This window comes from Chaetura pelagica, unplaced genomic scaffold, assembly GCF_000747805.2.
Source record: "Chaetura pelagica isolate M959 unplaced genomic scaffold, ChaPel_1.0 scaffold963, whole genome shotgun sequence".
Lineage (NCBI taxonomy): Eukaryota > Metazoa > Chordata > Aves > Apodiformes > Apodidae > Chaetura > Chaetura pelagica.
Window position 1 is genome coordinate 863,463 of NW_009952705.1, and position 15,110 is coordinate 878,572.

Consider the following 15,110-nt stretch of genomic DNA (forward strand, 5'->3'; position numbering starts at 1 on the left):
CTGCCCCCGTGAGCGCGCCGCTCTCCTCTGCCCGCAGAAAGCGGCGCTGGAGGGCACCTTGGCCGACACAGAAGCGCGCTACGGCACCCAGCTGGCCCAGCTGCAGGCGCTGATCAGCAGCGTGGAGGAGCAGCTGGCCGAGCTGCGCTGCGACATGGAGCGCCAGAACCATGAGTACAGGGTCCTGCTGGACGTCAAGTGCCGCCTGGAGCAGGAGATCGCCACGTACCGCCGGCTCCTGGAGGGAGAGGACGCCCAGTAGGCAGCGGGGCTTGGCTTGGGGGGGCACAGCGGGAGGAGGCAGGTCATGGACACAAATGTGCTGTCTGGGAACTCAGTCCAATCACAGCTTTCAGGGTCTGTCTTTATGCTCACACCAGCCATGGACGCCAGTGGTTCCATCCCTGGTTTGTGCCTGCAGCGAGATGCTGCAATGGGCACCTGCCTCTGCTGGGAGGAGCAGGCAGGTCATGGACACAAATGTGCTGTCTGGGAACTCAGTCCAATCACAGCTTTCAGGGTCTGTCTTTATGCTCACACCAGCCATGGACGCCAGTGGTTCCATCCCTGGTTTGTGCCTGCAGCGAGATGCTGCAATGGGCACCTGCCTCTGCTGGGAGGAGCAGCACTGTCCCTCTGCCTCCCAGGAGACACTGAGCAGAACAGTGGCTTTAGCAACCACTCTGAGGCTTTTCTGTCTTTCTCCTGCCTCAAAACAGAGGCTGTGTAAGAACAAAAATTCATTGTGTCCCTAACTTCTCTTTGTTTTTCTCCCTCTCTTGTAGCATCTCTTCTCAGTACTCCTCTGCCATGTCCTCACACTCCGGCAGAGATGGTAAGAACCAACCCTGCCTCCCACACTCATACCAACAGCTTTGAGACCCACTTTGGGAGCAGCTGCCCAAAGAGTGGAAATCCCTCCTGGGCCATCCTGTGCTGTGACAGCTGCTGACCCCAGGACACAGCTGTCTGGAAAGGAAACACCCCACTCTCCTTTACTGCTGGAATGATTTGTCCTAAATGGGCCTCGTGACTGAGCAGATGCTGTTCCAAACTTACACAGACTGGAAAAGTCACACAACAGGGCATGTTTAAGGAGTGTGCCTTAGGCCTGCTGGAGCTTTCCCACCAGCCTGGCCCTTCCCTCTCCCTAGCCAATGGGGGAATGTTTAAAACATCCATTATTTTCCAGTAACTTGTGGATTTCCCACATCTTTGTTAAGAACATGCAACAGCTGATAATGCATTAAGAAATTTCTTTTGTTCCTGTCCCCTGAATAATCTCCCTCTGCTTTCCTTTTGCAGTCATGACATCTTCCCGTCAAGTCCGCACCATCGTTGAGGAGGTGCAGGATGGGAAGGTGGTCTCCTCCCGGGAGCAGGTTGCCCTCACCACTCGCTAGGAAGCCAAGCTGCTCTGCAGACCCTGACCTTGGCCTCCAGAGAGCAGCGAGATGAACCAAGTGTTGTCTGAGGCCACACGTGCTGGAGGCTCCAGCCATCTGCTCCTCCTTCCTGTTTCACCCTAACTCCATGCAGGTGCCAGTGTGCACTCTGTACACATTTAATAAAGCTTTTTCCTTGTTCATGCAACTGACAACTTGTCTGTCACTGATACATGATCTCTTAAAGCCTCAGGCTTATGTGCCTGTGCCAGGGAAAGTCCCTAGAAACCACAAGAAGAAGGCAGCAAGAGGAGGGGAAAGGAGGGATATGGACTCCACTTGACGAAAAATAATTTGAGACAGCTTTTACTACTGAACTCATTATTCATAAATACATGGGACTGTCTGAGACATAAACCAGGTAATTTTGATACAAAATGATGGCAGTGATGGAAGGATGATGCTTGAGGTCAGTGTGCCACATGACTGATACTTAAAGCCAACAAAATAAAGCTCAGTTCTCTAACCCTTGGTATCCTGAAGAATCACTTTATTCTGTAAATTGAACTTAAATGACTCCAGCAAGACCACTGCTGTCATGTGTACTGTTCTGGGACACAAGCACACCACCAAACTGGCTGGCAAGTCTCACACATACATGAGTTCTGTCCTGTTTGTCTGTAAATACCATGACAGGGCACATTGTACCAAAACTCTACACAGGTCTTTTCATGCTGCCTGAGGTCTGCACTTAACAGGTTCTAAAATAATCATTGCTTAATCCGCAGAGGGCAAGTAGCAGTAACTTTTTATCACTGTGGCATCTAGTAGATCACTGCTGAAATCCTCTGGTAGCGCACGAGCCAGTGATGGGATGCCAACACCGCCCGCAGCCAAGCTGCCACTCAGGATTAGCTGCTGGAGCTCCTGCTGGGCAGCCAGGTACAGGTTTGTCTGAGGAGGGATGCAGGAGGGTTGCACATCCACCCAGCGTGTCTTGTGGGCTGGGTAGGAGAGGAAATAATTTCAGACCCAAAAGCCTCTTGGAGCCACTTAGATCCAAGGTAATGCTTTCTAGCCAGTGGCTCTTGGGAGCTCTGTCTGGTCCTGGATTGTGGCCTCATGTTCATCACCCACCTCAGGAATGTGGGCCTGAGACAAAAGGAGAATGTGATAATTTGCAGTAAAGGAAGCTTCTCTTTGCTCTTAATGATCTACAGGAGGCTTCTGCAGCCAAGTTAAGTGCTCTTGTCTCTTGGTTACTACTGATGATTCATTCTCCCACAACCTCCACAAGGCATCCTGGTCCCTGCTGGACAACTGCCAAGGCCTGTTCCATCACCACTGAGGGTGTCATGCTGGGCATGACAAGACAAGCAAAGGAGAGGAAGGTGATCGAAGAAACGGGGAACCTGCCAGGTCTTTCCAGAAAAGGAAGTGTGAAGAGATGTTATCATTCTGAATTACTGCTCACCAATTACAGAAAAGGGTGGGAAATGCAACACAGAGCAGGGTGCAGAGTTCACGGGCTGCATCCTGCATTTCTCTTATTTCTCCAACCCAAGTAAGATGCAGTAATCTCAAAAAAACTTCAAAAACTAGATGAAGCAAAAAGTCCTCAGAGAATAATGGTGAAACTTTAATGGACATAAAAACAAAACCCAGGAGAACCAAGAGTGTCCTTGAAATGTATCTCATCAGCTGAGACACGGAGATACATGCAGGATGTGCCAGTGTCAAACTTAACTTACAATAGCAGGAATACTTACAATGAATAATGCCCCAAATGTGTATCATGTTTCAGATCTTTAAGACTCCATGTTCACATCAGACAGTTGTTTTCACAGTGCCCTTGAGAAGGAGGATCACTGTTATTACTGTTTCCATCCTGCAGAGCCTGAAACTGAGACATGGAGAAGCTGTCCGATTTGCCTAGAGTGATTTGCAAGGCTGGGATCACAGCCCTGGAGCAGCTGGTGTCATCAGCGAGATGGAGATCAGCCCTGGTGCAGCCAAGAGCAGGCAGAATAAGAGGGCAATGACAATGACACCACCTGGTAGACAGGCAAATGTTGTAAAGAGCAAACACAAGAATCTCCCCTAGGTGAAACACTGAAATTTAGCTGAGAATGAGCAGACAGGAGCTGGGGCAGCTTGGAGCTCTCCCTGCAGTATCAGGCCCCTGAGGAGGCTGTTGGGCCCTCCTTGGACTGCAGGGACAGGCCCAGGCCCACGCTGGGTCGTTGGGTGCCAGCTGGGGCCTGGCTCCAGAACCTCTGCCCTGGCACCTCCTGGGCTGCGTCCAGCCTGAAGTGGAGGCGGGGCTGGCAGTGCTGGAGGTGATGGACAGCAGCTCAGGCTGCCAGGGCTCGGGGTTTGGAGTCACCGCATCTCCAGGGAAGTTCTCTTGGACATGGGAAATGCTGGTGACTCAGGGAATGTTGATAACAACGTGAAATGCTGGATCTCCTTCCTGGGGGCACATGACACTTCCTGTACTTTACATGCAATAACTTAAGGAACAGTCTTAAGCCTTAAAATATCACAAGACTACCAAAGGACTTCCCACTGGGGAAACCTGGTTTTCATTGCTCTTTGAACCTGATCATTTTGTAGAGCAGAAAAACCCCTGAGGACAACTCCACAGTGCTCATCCTGTATCACCATCCAGCACTCCCCTAGAAGGCAAAGCACCAGACACAAAACTAAGGCTGAAGTATAATTCCATTCCTTCTGTTTTTCACAAAAGCTGATTAAATGGGAACAGCAGCTTTGCCTAGGGCAGGGTTTTCTGCTCATTTGTTACTTGAAGTAGTAACTTTTCCCTGCCAGGCCAGCACGGCTGTTCCTGGAACTCCCACTGGGAAACCCTTGCGCGCCATCGCCCCCCGCCCCGTGTCAGCCCAGGACAGCTCATCAGAGGCATCGCCTGTGGCTCAGGGCTGTGCTGAGCACATTCCTCTCTGTAGACTCCAGTCTGGAAGTTGGTAAAAGTTAATTCTGGAAAGAACCTTCCATTATGCATGTAGATACTGTCATTAACAGATGTGCTCATAAAAAAATGAAAATCTATTTTAATAAAAGGAGGACTGTAACTGCTGGCTGGTCTTGAGGGGGGCTCTGGTGTAAAAGCAAGAGCTGCTTTTAATAAAAATTTCAAATTATGGAAAGGAAAACAGCTACTGTGAAGAACACAAATCCAGTAAAATCAAGAGTGAAATGATGGTCCTGCTTTACAAAAGCTGCAGAAAGTCTCATCACCTTTGGCTACAGAGACCTATAGCCAGGGCTGAAGTTCAAAAAGTAAGAAAGAAACCGGGACATTTCTACTTGCTTTTCAATAACTGGAAAAAACACCACTCATTACAATTCTAATTCTTCTTACTGAAAAATGAAGGACTATGTATTTTAAATGTCACCTTGGCATTAATTTTATTATTCTATGAAAAAAAGACAGATTCTGACCAGTCCTGCAGCCCTGACCAAGAGCAGCCACAGGGCTGTGGCCGAGCTCTGCGGCAGAGACGCCTGATCCTGGCCATGCCGCAGCCTCTGAGCAGGCACCCCTGGCACCATGGCACAGGCTGCACTTGCTAATTATGGATGTAACAAAGGATGGACATGCACAGAACCCACACCACATTTAAGGTGTTGTGGATTTGCAGTGTCAAGATAAAATCAAGACTAATGAACTTACCCAAATGGCATAAACAATATTGCTGAAACAGGCAGCACCTGATGCATCCTTATATGATGTGTCCAGGTGACTTGGATGCCAAACCCAAAGCTGAACAACCCACAGGGGAAAGGCAGCCAATATTAGCCTGGCTGTATTAGTAGTATTAATAAAGTGAAATATTCAGATGAAAAAACATTTCAATTATTTTAATTATTTCCTTTCTTTCTCAGTTCAGCATTTTGCGACCAAAAAATAGGTTTAATATCTTTTTTACATGATTTTTTCTTATGCCTTTTCTAAATTTAACACATCTAAATTTCCCTTAGATTATATCTGGAGAATGTTCACGGTGCTGGCTGGAACCGGGTCAGAACCATGCAAGATGAACCAGGCTGCTCCTGAAATTCTCCATGTTACTGTTTTAGAAATCTCATTAAACATCTTCTGTAGCTGCCCTGTCTTGGCAGTGAATATTCACATGTAACTGCAACATTTCATACTCAGGAAATATCCTTTTCTCTTTTATCTTGGATAAATACTTGAATATTTTTACTACCCTCAAAAGCAGCAAAGTAAATAGGAGGGAATCTCCCCTCTGAAAGAAGACACTTTTGATGCATACAGGAGATAGAGGAGTAACAAGCAATCCCTGGTAGCTCCACTGCAAGGTTTTCCTGTGCTCCCCAAGAGCCTTGCCAGGTCTAATGATGCAGCCCTGGCAGGTTCCTGCTCACACAGAATGTGACCCCCTCCCTGCACAGAGGGGCAGCAGGGGCCAGGAGGGTTCCTGGGGTCCCCAGGGCAGCTGAATGAGGGACACCCTCCCTTCTGGTCACAAAGGGGTCGAGCAGGCTCTGTCAGATAGGATGGCTTTCCCACAGCTTTCACTTTCCGGATAGACTCGCCCACATCAGGATGGATAATTGCTGAGATGTTTCATTCCCCAGGCGCTCTCGGGTATCGTCGTTTTTTGTGTCACTGGTGTTTAGTTGTCATCACAAGTCAGACCTGATGATTCAGGAAGTAACATTTTTGATGTAGTTTTGAAACACGCTTCTGTTAACCAAAGCATCTTTCTGTTGTGGGATTTCTGGAGACAAAAGCCTTTAGGGAAATATTTCCAGCTGAAAAAAAACAACAGTGCTAGCCAGGTCACAAGGAGGAAGAATAAACAGCCCTTCTCCGGTGGCAACATCCACAAGGAGTGGTATAAATAGAGGACTGTGGGGACAGGGCTCACAAGCGGATCCTGCAGCGATCCGTGCAGCTTCCCTTGGGCTCCGTGTTGGCTCCTGGTGTTCAGCATGAGCTGTGTTGTCAGGCAGGTGGTCCCTGCCTGTGCCCAGGGCAGGGGCAGCACGGGCAGCTCTGCAGCGGGCAGTGCAAGGAAGGTCTCCTCTGCCTCCTCAGGAAGACATGCTGCCTATGACTTTGTTGGTGTGGCTGGCAATTTTTCTGGTGGCAGTTTAAGTGAGGGATTACTTGGGAAGCAGCTGAGCACTGGCAGTGCCACTGGTGGGAGCTTTGGAGCTGCACAGAGGGCTTGCTCTGCCCTTGGATTCAGCGGTGGAGGCATCTGTCCCCGAGGTGTCAGTGGGGGTTTCACCAGGGCTGGTGCTGGCTGTGGCGATGGGATCTTATTTGCCAACAATGAGAAGGCGACGATGCAGAACCTCAACGACCGCCTGGCCTCCTACCTGGAAAAGGTGCGGCTCCTGGAGGGAGACAATGCTGATCTGGAGTGTAAGATCAGGGAGTGGTATGCCAAGGTGGGGCCCAGCTGCGAACCCCGGGACTACTCCTGTTTTCATAAGGAAATAGAAGACCTTCAAAACCAGGTAAATAATTGATTTTCCAGAAATTCTGATACCTCTTTGGGCTTTGCTTTCACCTGGGGATAGATCAATGTCAAATGGCAGAGGCAATATCAACGCCTCTGGTGTTGCCCATGAAGAAATAATTTACATGGAAGGGATGCTTTGAGGGAGGAGGACACTGCATTTACAGAGAACTAGAGTTGCAGCCCAGCCTGCTCCACCATTTGGCACACGGGTTTCCTCACTGCAATGCCATCCAACTGACTAATAATCCCAATATATGGAATCATTCTAAAATAAGTGGGTTGCATTACCCCAGGAAGGTGTTTCCTCCAGGGCTTTCAATAACCAGAGGAAGCCACCAGCCCAAATCTCTCTCCATATTGTCTTTCCCAGATCCTGTGTGCAGCCATGGAGACTAACAAGATCCTTCTGAATATTGATAACAACAGGATGACTGCCGACGACTTCAGAGTGAAGTGAGTAGGGGGGTTTTGGGCTGAGGGGTTCACCTGCCCGTGGTGGGGTGGGTGAGCAGGGGTGATGGGGAAACCTTCACACTCAGCTGGCCGTGCTGCTGTGTGAGCGCAGACCCCTGGGACAGGCATGGATGCCATGGACAATGGTCAGAGCTCTGAGTGCCTGAAGCAAAGAAATTGGTCCTAAGCCCCCACAAACTCAACTCCAGGCTTGCCATGGTCACTGACATGCTGATCTTTTTTTGTTGCCTGTGGCTCAAGGTACGAGACTGAATGTGGTCTCCGGCAAAACGTGGACACAGACATCTGCAACCTACGGCCCGTTCTGGATCAGCTGGCCAGCTGCAAGACCGACCTGCAGCTGCAGTGTGAGGCTCTGACCGAAGAGATATGTTGTCTCAAGACAAACCATGAGGAGGTTAGATTGCCCCTTACTCAGAAAAATATGAAGAAAGAAGGAAAGTCCCCCTGAGTGTCAATTTTACTGATATGGTGCCCGTGTTCTTGCAGGAAATGAACTGTCTGAGGAAACAGGCAACTGGAGATGTGAGTGTGGAGGTCAATGCCTGTCCTGGCCCAGACCTGAGGAAGATCCTGGAGGATTTGAGGTGCCAGTATGAAACACTGATGGAGCGCAACCGCAAAGAGACTGAGCAGTGGTATGCCTGCAAGGTACGAGAGGTGTGCAGAGCTGGGCCCTGCTCTGCCTGTTGGGGAGAGGGAGAAATGAGAGACCAAGAACACACACTAAATATCAGCAATTCTGATATGGATGTGCTGAGCATCTAATTGTACTGCCCACTCTCAGGGCTTCTCTGCTCATGGCAGAGGGGCCACCACACGGTGGTGCAGGGTCACAACAGAGTCAGTGGGGAGGCTCTGGACACTTAAGTGTGCTGCAGGGTGGGCACAGGCTGTGGGCAGCCCCTGCAGATGCCATGGGCAGGTGAAAAAAGGGATGCTCTCTTCTGACTTCACAGGTGGAGGAGGTGAATATGGAGGTTGTCACGAGCAGCCAGGAGATCGAGTCAAGCAACAAACAGGTCACGGAGCTGAGACGTCAGCTGCAGGCCTTGGAAATCAATGTACAAGCTCAACTCACCATGGTAGGTGATGCCACGAGGACTCACACCTCAACCTACCCACCTCTTTTTAAAAAGCCACACGACCAGAGTCGCGCCTGTAACCAGAGGGGCTGAGCTTGCCACAAAAGGTACCTTTGTGTTGTTTCCATTCTCAGAAGGAAAACCTGGAATCCTCTTTGACGGAAACCGAATGTCGCTACAACAAGTACCTGGCTGAGCTCCAGAGCCAGATCTCCTGCGTGGAGCAGCGGCTGGCTGAAATACGAGCAGAAATGGAGTGCCAGAACCAGGAATACAAGACCCTTCTGGATGTCAAATGCCGCTTGGAGCAGGAGATCCAGACCTACCACTGCCTGCTGGAGGGGGGGCAGCACGACATCGTGTACGCAGCCCAGAGACAGACCCGGGCGCAGTAAAACCTCTGAGCTTTCACTTACAGAGTTATGAAAGTTGGCAATACCAGTGGTAAAATCCATGCTGTGGGGAGGAACCAGTACTGACCTGTTACCAGACAGAGCCTGTTAGCAAACCACAAGTCGTTTGAGGATCTGGCTCTGATAAATGTCCAGAGTGGAAGCCAGAGCCCATTCCCCACTCTTGGCCCAGCACAGGTGGCTGGGAAGGTCCCCAGAGCTGTCCCAGCCACCTGGGCAAGGTGTAGCACCACAGCTCTGTGCAGGGCAGCTTCACTGCGAGCTGGGCAAGGTCTCTTATGAACACTGTCATTTAATGGAGTTTTATTGGGTTTGCCACAGCTAGACAGGATTAGGGACTGGCAGTCAAATTAACAGACATAATAAATTATCTAAACATTCTCAGATTCACACAACAATTTTAATTAAAGTTTTGGGGAATTTAATTTGCATGCAAAGCAGCTGGCTCTTCCCTGCCTCCCATCGCCTGAGATTTTGAGACAGTGAGGCATGCTATTAATCTAAATGGCTGCACACACATAACCAGCCTGAGCACCTACCTGCTCCATTAGTTTAGAAGAAGTGTTTAATGGTTGTGCCCTGAGGTGGGCTGTCTAGACCCTCCAGTCCTAAATTAGTTACAAGAAAAATACTTGTACTTGTTCCCAAATGCCATTTGCAATGGATGAAGTGGCACTGCCAGAGCTTGTCTCAGAGCCTCGGGTAACCCTAAGCATGTCAAGCTGGAAAAGCACCAGCTGTCAACAGCCAGGATGGAGGATGTGCTAATCACTCCTCTTAATGATCCTCCTGGTTCAAAGGGGAAATGGCCAATAGTGACCGAAGAGACACAGCAGCCAGTGCTGCAGGTCAGGGGGCAGATCTCCAGGGTGGGAATGTTGAGGGCTGTTGTTACCAGAGTTGTCTCCTTTCCACAGAGGGCCAGTGGGAAGAGGAGTCCCTGCAACATCAGCTGGAAGAAGCTGTGGGCTTAAAGCCAACTTGTGCCAGCCCTGCCTGCCCTGAGCCTCCAGGAGAGGACCTGTAAGGTGAGCTGGCCAGAGTGACCATGAGCTGCTGCTTTAGTCCTGTGGTGTACCTGGGAAGAGGAGGCTGAGTGATCTCAGGCTTTTCTGGATGGTGAAGAGGGGCTGGAGACAGTTTCTTTTTCCCAGAGAGAAGCAGTGCTGGGAGTCAGAACAGCAGGAGCTGTGGGGGTGGGTATAGGGCATGGGGACTAACTAGACCATGGTAGAAAGGGATGCAGCTATGGGGCATTTGTAAACTTATGCATAGAAAATACGTTTGACACTGGGGGGTTGCTAGTAGTAAATGTGTTTAAATGAGACTTTCAGCACAACATGAAAATAAGGAATTGGCAGAGGGAATCAGTCAGTCATAAGTCTTTCAACAAGTATGTAAAATTAAACAAGGGAGAAGAGGGGTAAGAAAAGTCAGCACAAGAGCAAGGGGGATGTAAGAGAAAGGCAAAGGGGTTTGTGAAGGAAACCCCTGAAAATGTAATGCTTCCTGCCCTCCTTTGGCAGGTCTCTGCAGACCAGAGCTTCCCCGCCAGCCCTGCTGCACATTCCCCTGAGGAGAAAGAACAAACCATTTGGAAAATGCAAGTCAAAAAGAACCTGACAGTACTCAGTTCTGCTCACAGCACCAGTCAGAAGGGGCTTTGCAGAACGGCTGCCTTCCTCCCTGCTGCCTTCATCCTCTGCTGCTGCTGGCACCCAATCACTGCTCTTCCCTTGGGCTAATCTGTTTTGTGGTCACTTGTCTAACAGCTACCAAAGCTTATCGCTAATAAAACTTTGCTACTACTGACACAGCCTCGAACCTGACAAATAATTTCTATAAGTAGATGAACATACAAGTATTTAAAAAATGTCAGACAGTTCTATTTGTCATACACCTTTGGTTAGAAATCCACCCTTGACCTATATCCTCAAAGTAATCATCACAAGGGGAAAACAAAAATAAGCAAAGCTCCCAAGGCTTCAGCTCCTGCTGGATGCAATGGCTGCAGGAGGATGGAGGGAAGGGACATTTGCTGCCAGATGAGGAAGCATGAGCCAAGCTAAGAAGCAGAAGAGGATGAGGAAAGAAACATTCAGGGAGGCTGGACAGAGTGCAAGGAAGGAGTTTCAAGGCAGTCTGACTGACAAGCTTCTATTGAAAGAGATTTCTAAGCAAAAATGGAGTTTTCATTAAGGTAGGTGTGTGCTAATGTAGTAATGTAATATAATGTAATACACACCACCTCTGAGTTATTACAAATGTGCAGCAACAGGATAAAATCAAGAACAACAAGTTTTCCTGAATACTACTGAAGCAGTAATTTGAAAGCAAAGCTCTGCTGGACTTGACACACCCTTCTGGTGGCGGGAAACAATTCCCAGAGAAAATGCTAAATAAAGAACCTGTGAATGGATTTTTTAAAAAAGGTAAACAGGAAAAACCAGCTGGCAACATGTGGGAAGATAAAAGGGTGAGACAAATTAATAAGCAGGAGAGAATATTTTAAAGGTAAGATACAATAAACAGACAGAAAAAAAAAGATGCTCCTATTTTATTAGCATAGAGAAAGGAATTACACAGACAGGAACACTTTGTGCAAGCAAAGACTCAAGATCCAGCAGCAGTGACTGCAAACGTGTCAAGCTGCAAAAGGTGCTCACAGCCTCTGCTCCACAAGCTGGGCCTCAGTTGGCCTTTTTCTGTAAGGAAACACTGGATGTGTTTGACAGCTCATCCCCCCCAGAGGTCAAATGTGAAGGCAGCTAACGGGAAGACTTCAGGGCATACAACAGGTGTGAATTAGCGTCCACGTGTGAAGAAAGAAATGGCTGAGATGTTTTGAGAATGACAATATGGGAAAAGACAAAGCTTGACCACACAGAGCTACTCTCTTGGCAAAACGGGACTCTTCCTGCTCTGGGTCTTTTCTCTGCAGAAAGTCTTGTCTGCTCATGCATCACCTCTCATGCTCTAAGCTCTCAACCCCAGGTCACACGTCATGTCACTGTGACTGCACCAGCACCTAAGGCTGGGGCCAAGTGCCCATGGTCCCATCAGGGGTGGCCTCTCCCCAGTGTCTGTCCAAGGGAGAGACAGTTGTTAGCTCTGCAGGAGCTCTAATGAGCTTCTGGATGAGATTCTGTGTTAAATACTTTTCTACTCAGTTCTGTATCTCCAGTTCCTGCAACACTAATTATAATGTGCATTTCAGTATTATTTATCCTGCCTCAGTGTTTACACAGCACCTCTAAGGTCACTGCATTAAATGCTGTGCAGAAATAAAAAGATGCCTTCCCTGCCCAAGGAGTTATAACCTGGACAGGGATGGGAAATGATGACTGTGGAAACAGCATAGGAAAAGACGGGGAAGGGAAGATAAATAAAATGCAGAGCACACAGTGCATGGGACAACAGGACAAGAGGTGACCTGCTACCAGCATCACAAGCAGTGGCTGTAGGTGGAATGTGCTGAGATTGCTCTAGCAGATACAGCCTCTGTCTTATGGAGAGAGCAGACACATGGGAATTACACCACCACCACAAAAAATCCCTGAGGAATGAACATACCAGAGGTTTAAAACATCAGTGAAGAAGCAGAAACAAAACAACTGGTTTTGCAAATTATCAATGCTGAAAATCAGCCATGAGTTAAGGGCTGCACTGCACAAGAAATTGTACCTGATTACAGGCACTACTCTTTTTAATAGTAGTCCATACTCTGGTGTGATGTATGAACTATAATTTCTGTCTAATATTCTACCTTATAAAGTAGGCAGACAGGTACATTCTCTCTCATGCCCATAGTAACTATCTGTGGGGTCTGTATTTTTGTTTACTGGTGCTGGAAGGAAACGAAAACCCTTCACAAAAAGAATCAGGGAAGACTGTGAGGTTCAGTAGGAAGAAATCCAGTTCTGTCCACTGAACCTCCACTTCATCACTAACAAATGTTCAGAGGCAATCAGAGGATGTGAACAGTCAGCATGAAAGAAACTTAAATAGAGTAATCACCTTGGTCTCTGAGGCATATTTAAGACCTAGGATGGTGCTGTTACCAAACTCCCTGTGGTAATTCACTTGCCTTACAGGAATTTTGCTAAATGTGGTGGTATAAACCAGTGAGTCATTAGCCAGGAAAAACTCATGGTCTGCATTTGAAAGATGGGAGCATAAGGTCTGGAGCCGGCTCAGTATCACATCAAAGAACTGTTTAATAAGTGATGCCTAATGGCTATTATGCAAATCATTAATGATAATTACAAGTGACAAGATAAAATCATATTCCAGTGTGGTTGCACAAACATCACTGAAGCAATGCTTATGAAAGCAGAGTTCTGTCAAATTATACACACCCCTCTTGTAGTTGACACAAGAAAACATTATCAGCTGTGATAAGCAAAGCGAGCAGCGCAGGGAAGGGACGGGCTGACACTGCAGCCGGGCTGTGCACCGGGACAGGGGCACTTCCCACGGGACCATCCTGCACTGCCCACAACAACACTGAAAACGGAACATCTCCCTGCCTCCTCCCGAGCTGCCCATCCCTATATGGCAATATTTACACCCATTATCTCTTTGTCCACTTTCAGATGTCTATTTTCCATAATGCCAGAAGACTTGGCAGGGCTGGCACTGGCTGTGCTGACCACGTGCCACCGCTTCCCGCACCGCTGCCTCACCAAACCATCCCCTTCCTCCACTCACATTCTGGCTGTAAACTCTTCTGGGACATTTTTATGCCTTAGACTTGCACAGTCTTTTCCTACACGTTGTTCTGCCCCAAGGCTCTGCCCCTGGGCTACAGGAATACAAATAATAACAAAAGTGGAAATAAAGGAATCAGGTCAGTGGGGAAAACTGCCAGTACTGATGGATGTATCAGGACAAAGAGGTGGCTCATTAGTGCAGAAAGGCGAGAGCCAGCCAGCCAGCACACACACACACACCTCTGCCCCATCCCTGGTGAGGTCCCAGTGCCCCCAAGCCTTATCATGCCTGCAGGGAGCAGGGCAGTGCCATACTGCTTGGCCAAGCAACCTGCCAATGGGCAGCAAACAGCTGCAGCCACCCTGCACATGGCAAGGAGAAAGCCTCACTGGTTTTAAAACACAGCCTTGTTACTCAGGGACTGGCTTTTGGATGCATTTGTTTCATGTTCCGTGTCCCATTGAGACTGGAAGGAGGCCAGTAAAGCTCTGAAGAATGTAATTATATCCCAAGTGAGAGCAAGACCTTCTTCCTGTCAGGTAACTGCTGAAAGGAGCAGGTGTAGGTGCTCCTTGTCCACCCATAGAGAAAAGTCCAAGATCTGCAACATCTCCTCCTAAACCTAAGACTCCAAAAGGGGAAGAAAAGCAATCTCAGCCCACTTGCTGTTAGGTAACTTTTGAAAACCTACACAGCAGAAGAGAAGCTCCAAGCCATCCAGACATTATATTAATTTCTGTTGGCTCTTACAGCCACACCCTGCCTTCAATTATATTCCTCAAAATGTCGGATGAAAGCCAGATTTACTCCCTGTCCTCCTTTTGCTCATAATTTTCACTTCTGTGAGTCTAGGCTGTGTGGGGAGCACAGAGGATGTGTGTCTAGAGGGAAGATGGACTTGTATTTCAGGCACTGCAGTCTGCAGGAATCTGAGCTTTACCAGACCCTGGCTCTGTCCTTGAGCAAGTTATTTCACTGCATATGAATAATGAATATTCTAGGATGCTGCCAGCCTTGGGTAGGCGTCTTCTTATCATTTCTGATCTAAGTAAAGAAATAATTTATCTCACTGGAAAGTGGAGACTCCTAGCTTACGCTGGTGAGAAGATGATCACATCTATGTATGGTTGGGGACACTATCCTACCATGGTGACAGAAGCCACCAAGCTGCACACACAGGACACCTTCCCCCAGTACAGGGGTGGTGGCTGTGCCTGTGAGCCTGGGTTTTCCCTGCCTGGAGGTGGTGGCTGCTCTCAGGGCTCCCTCTCAGGTCGCACACTTTCCGCCACAGAGGATTTATCACAACTGCTCCTTTAAAGGTGGACAAACTTGAGCCAAAGGTTACTTGTGAGTAAGAGTTGGTTGGAAATTCCACCCTGTAGGGAACAGAAGGCTCCATTCCCTGGAGAGCAGAACATCCTCTCATTGTGGCAGTCTGCTCCATACAGACACTTGCCCTGGTGGAGCCAGTTCTCCCGCCACTCCGCTGGGCATGGCTCCCCCCCCCCGGGGGGG

The 15,110-nt window shown here is 48.6% G+C and overlaps 2 protein-coding genes across 2 annotated transcripts in view; both read left to right on the forward strand.

The window, feature by feature from the left end:
* Positions 1 to 1,403, forward strand: part of LOC104385667 (keratin, type I cytoskeletal 14) — a 16,347-nt gene extending 14,944 nt beyond the window's left edge. The window contains exons 7-8 of the mRNA XM_009994151.1: positions 786 to 835; positions 1,306 to 1,403. Coding sequence (XP_009992453.1) covers positions 786 to 835; positions 1,306 to 1,403 — 148 coding nt within the window. The remainder of the gene's footprint in view (positions 1 to 785; positions 836 to 1,305) is intronic.
* Positions 1,404 to 6,635: 5,232 nt separating this feature from the next.
* Positions 6,636 to 8,861, forward strand: LOC104385717 (keratin, type I cytoskeletal 42-like). Its single transcript, XM_009994207.1, has 6 exons — positions 6,636 to 6,902; positions 7,278 to 7,360; positions 7,622 to 7,778; positions 7,871 to 8,032; positions 8,341 to 8,466; positions 8,601 to 8,861. The coding sequence occupies exons 1-6, from the start codon at positions 6,729 to 6,731 to the stop codon at positions 8,859 to 8,861; spliced, it is 963 nt and encodes a 320-aa protein (XP_009992509.1). The 5' UTR covers positions 6,636 to 6,728.
* The last annotated feature ends 6,249 nt before the right edge of the window (positions 8,862 to 15,110 follow it).

Bases quoted from the DNA above. Each gene is read 5' to 3' on its own strand.
- LOC104385717 (XM_009994207.1), top strand. From the start codon at position 6,729: ATGCAGAACCTCAACGACCGCCTGGCCTCCTACCTGGAAAAGGTGCGG. The intron at 6,903-7,277 runs GTAAATAATTGA...TGTCTTTCCCAG, and splicing joins TAGAAGACCTTCAAAACCAG to ATCCTGTGTGCAGCCATGGA. The intron at 8,467-8,600 runs GTAGGTGATGCC...TTCCATTCTCAG, and splicing joins TACAAGCTCAACTCACCATG to AAGGAAAACCTGGAATCCTC.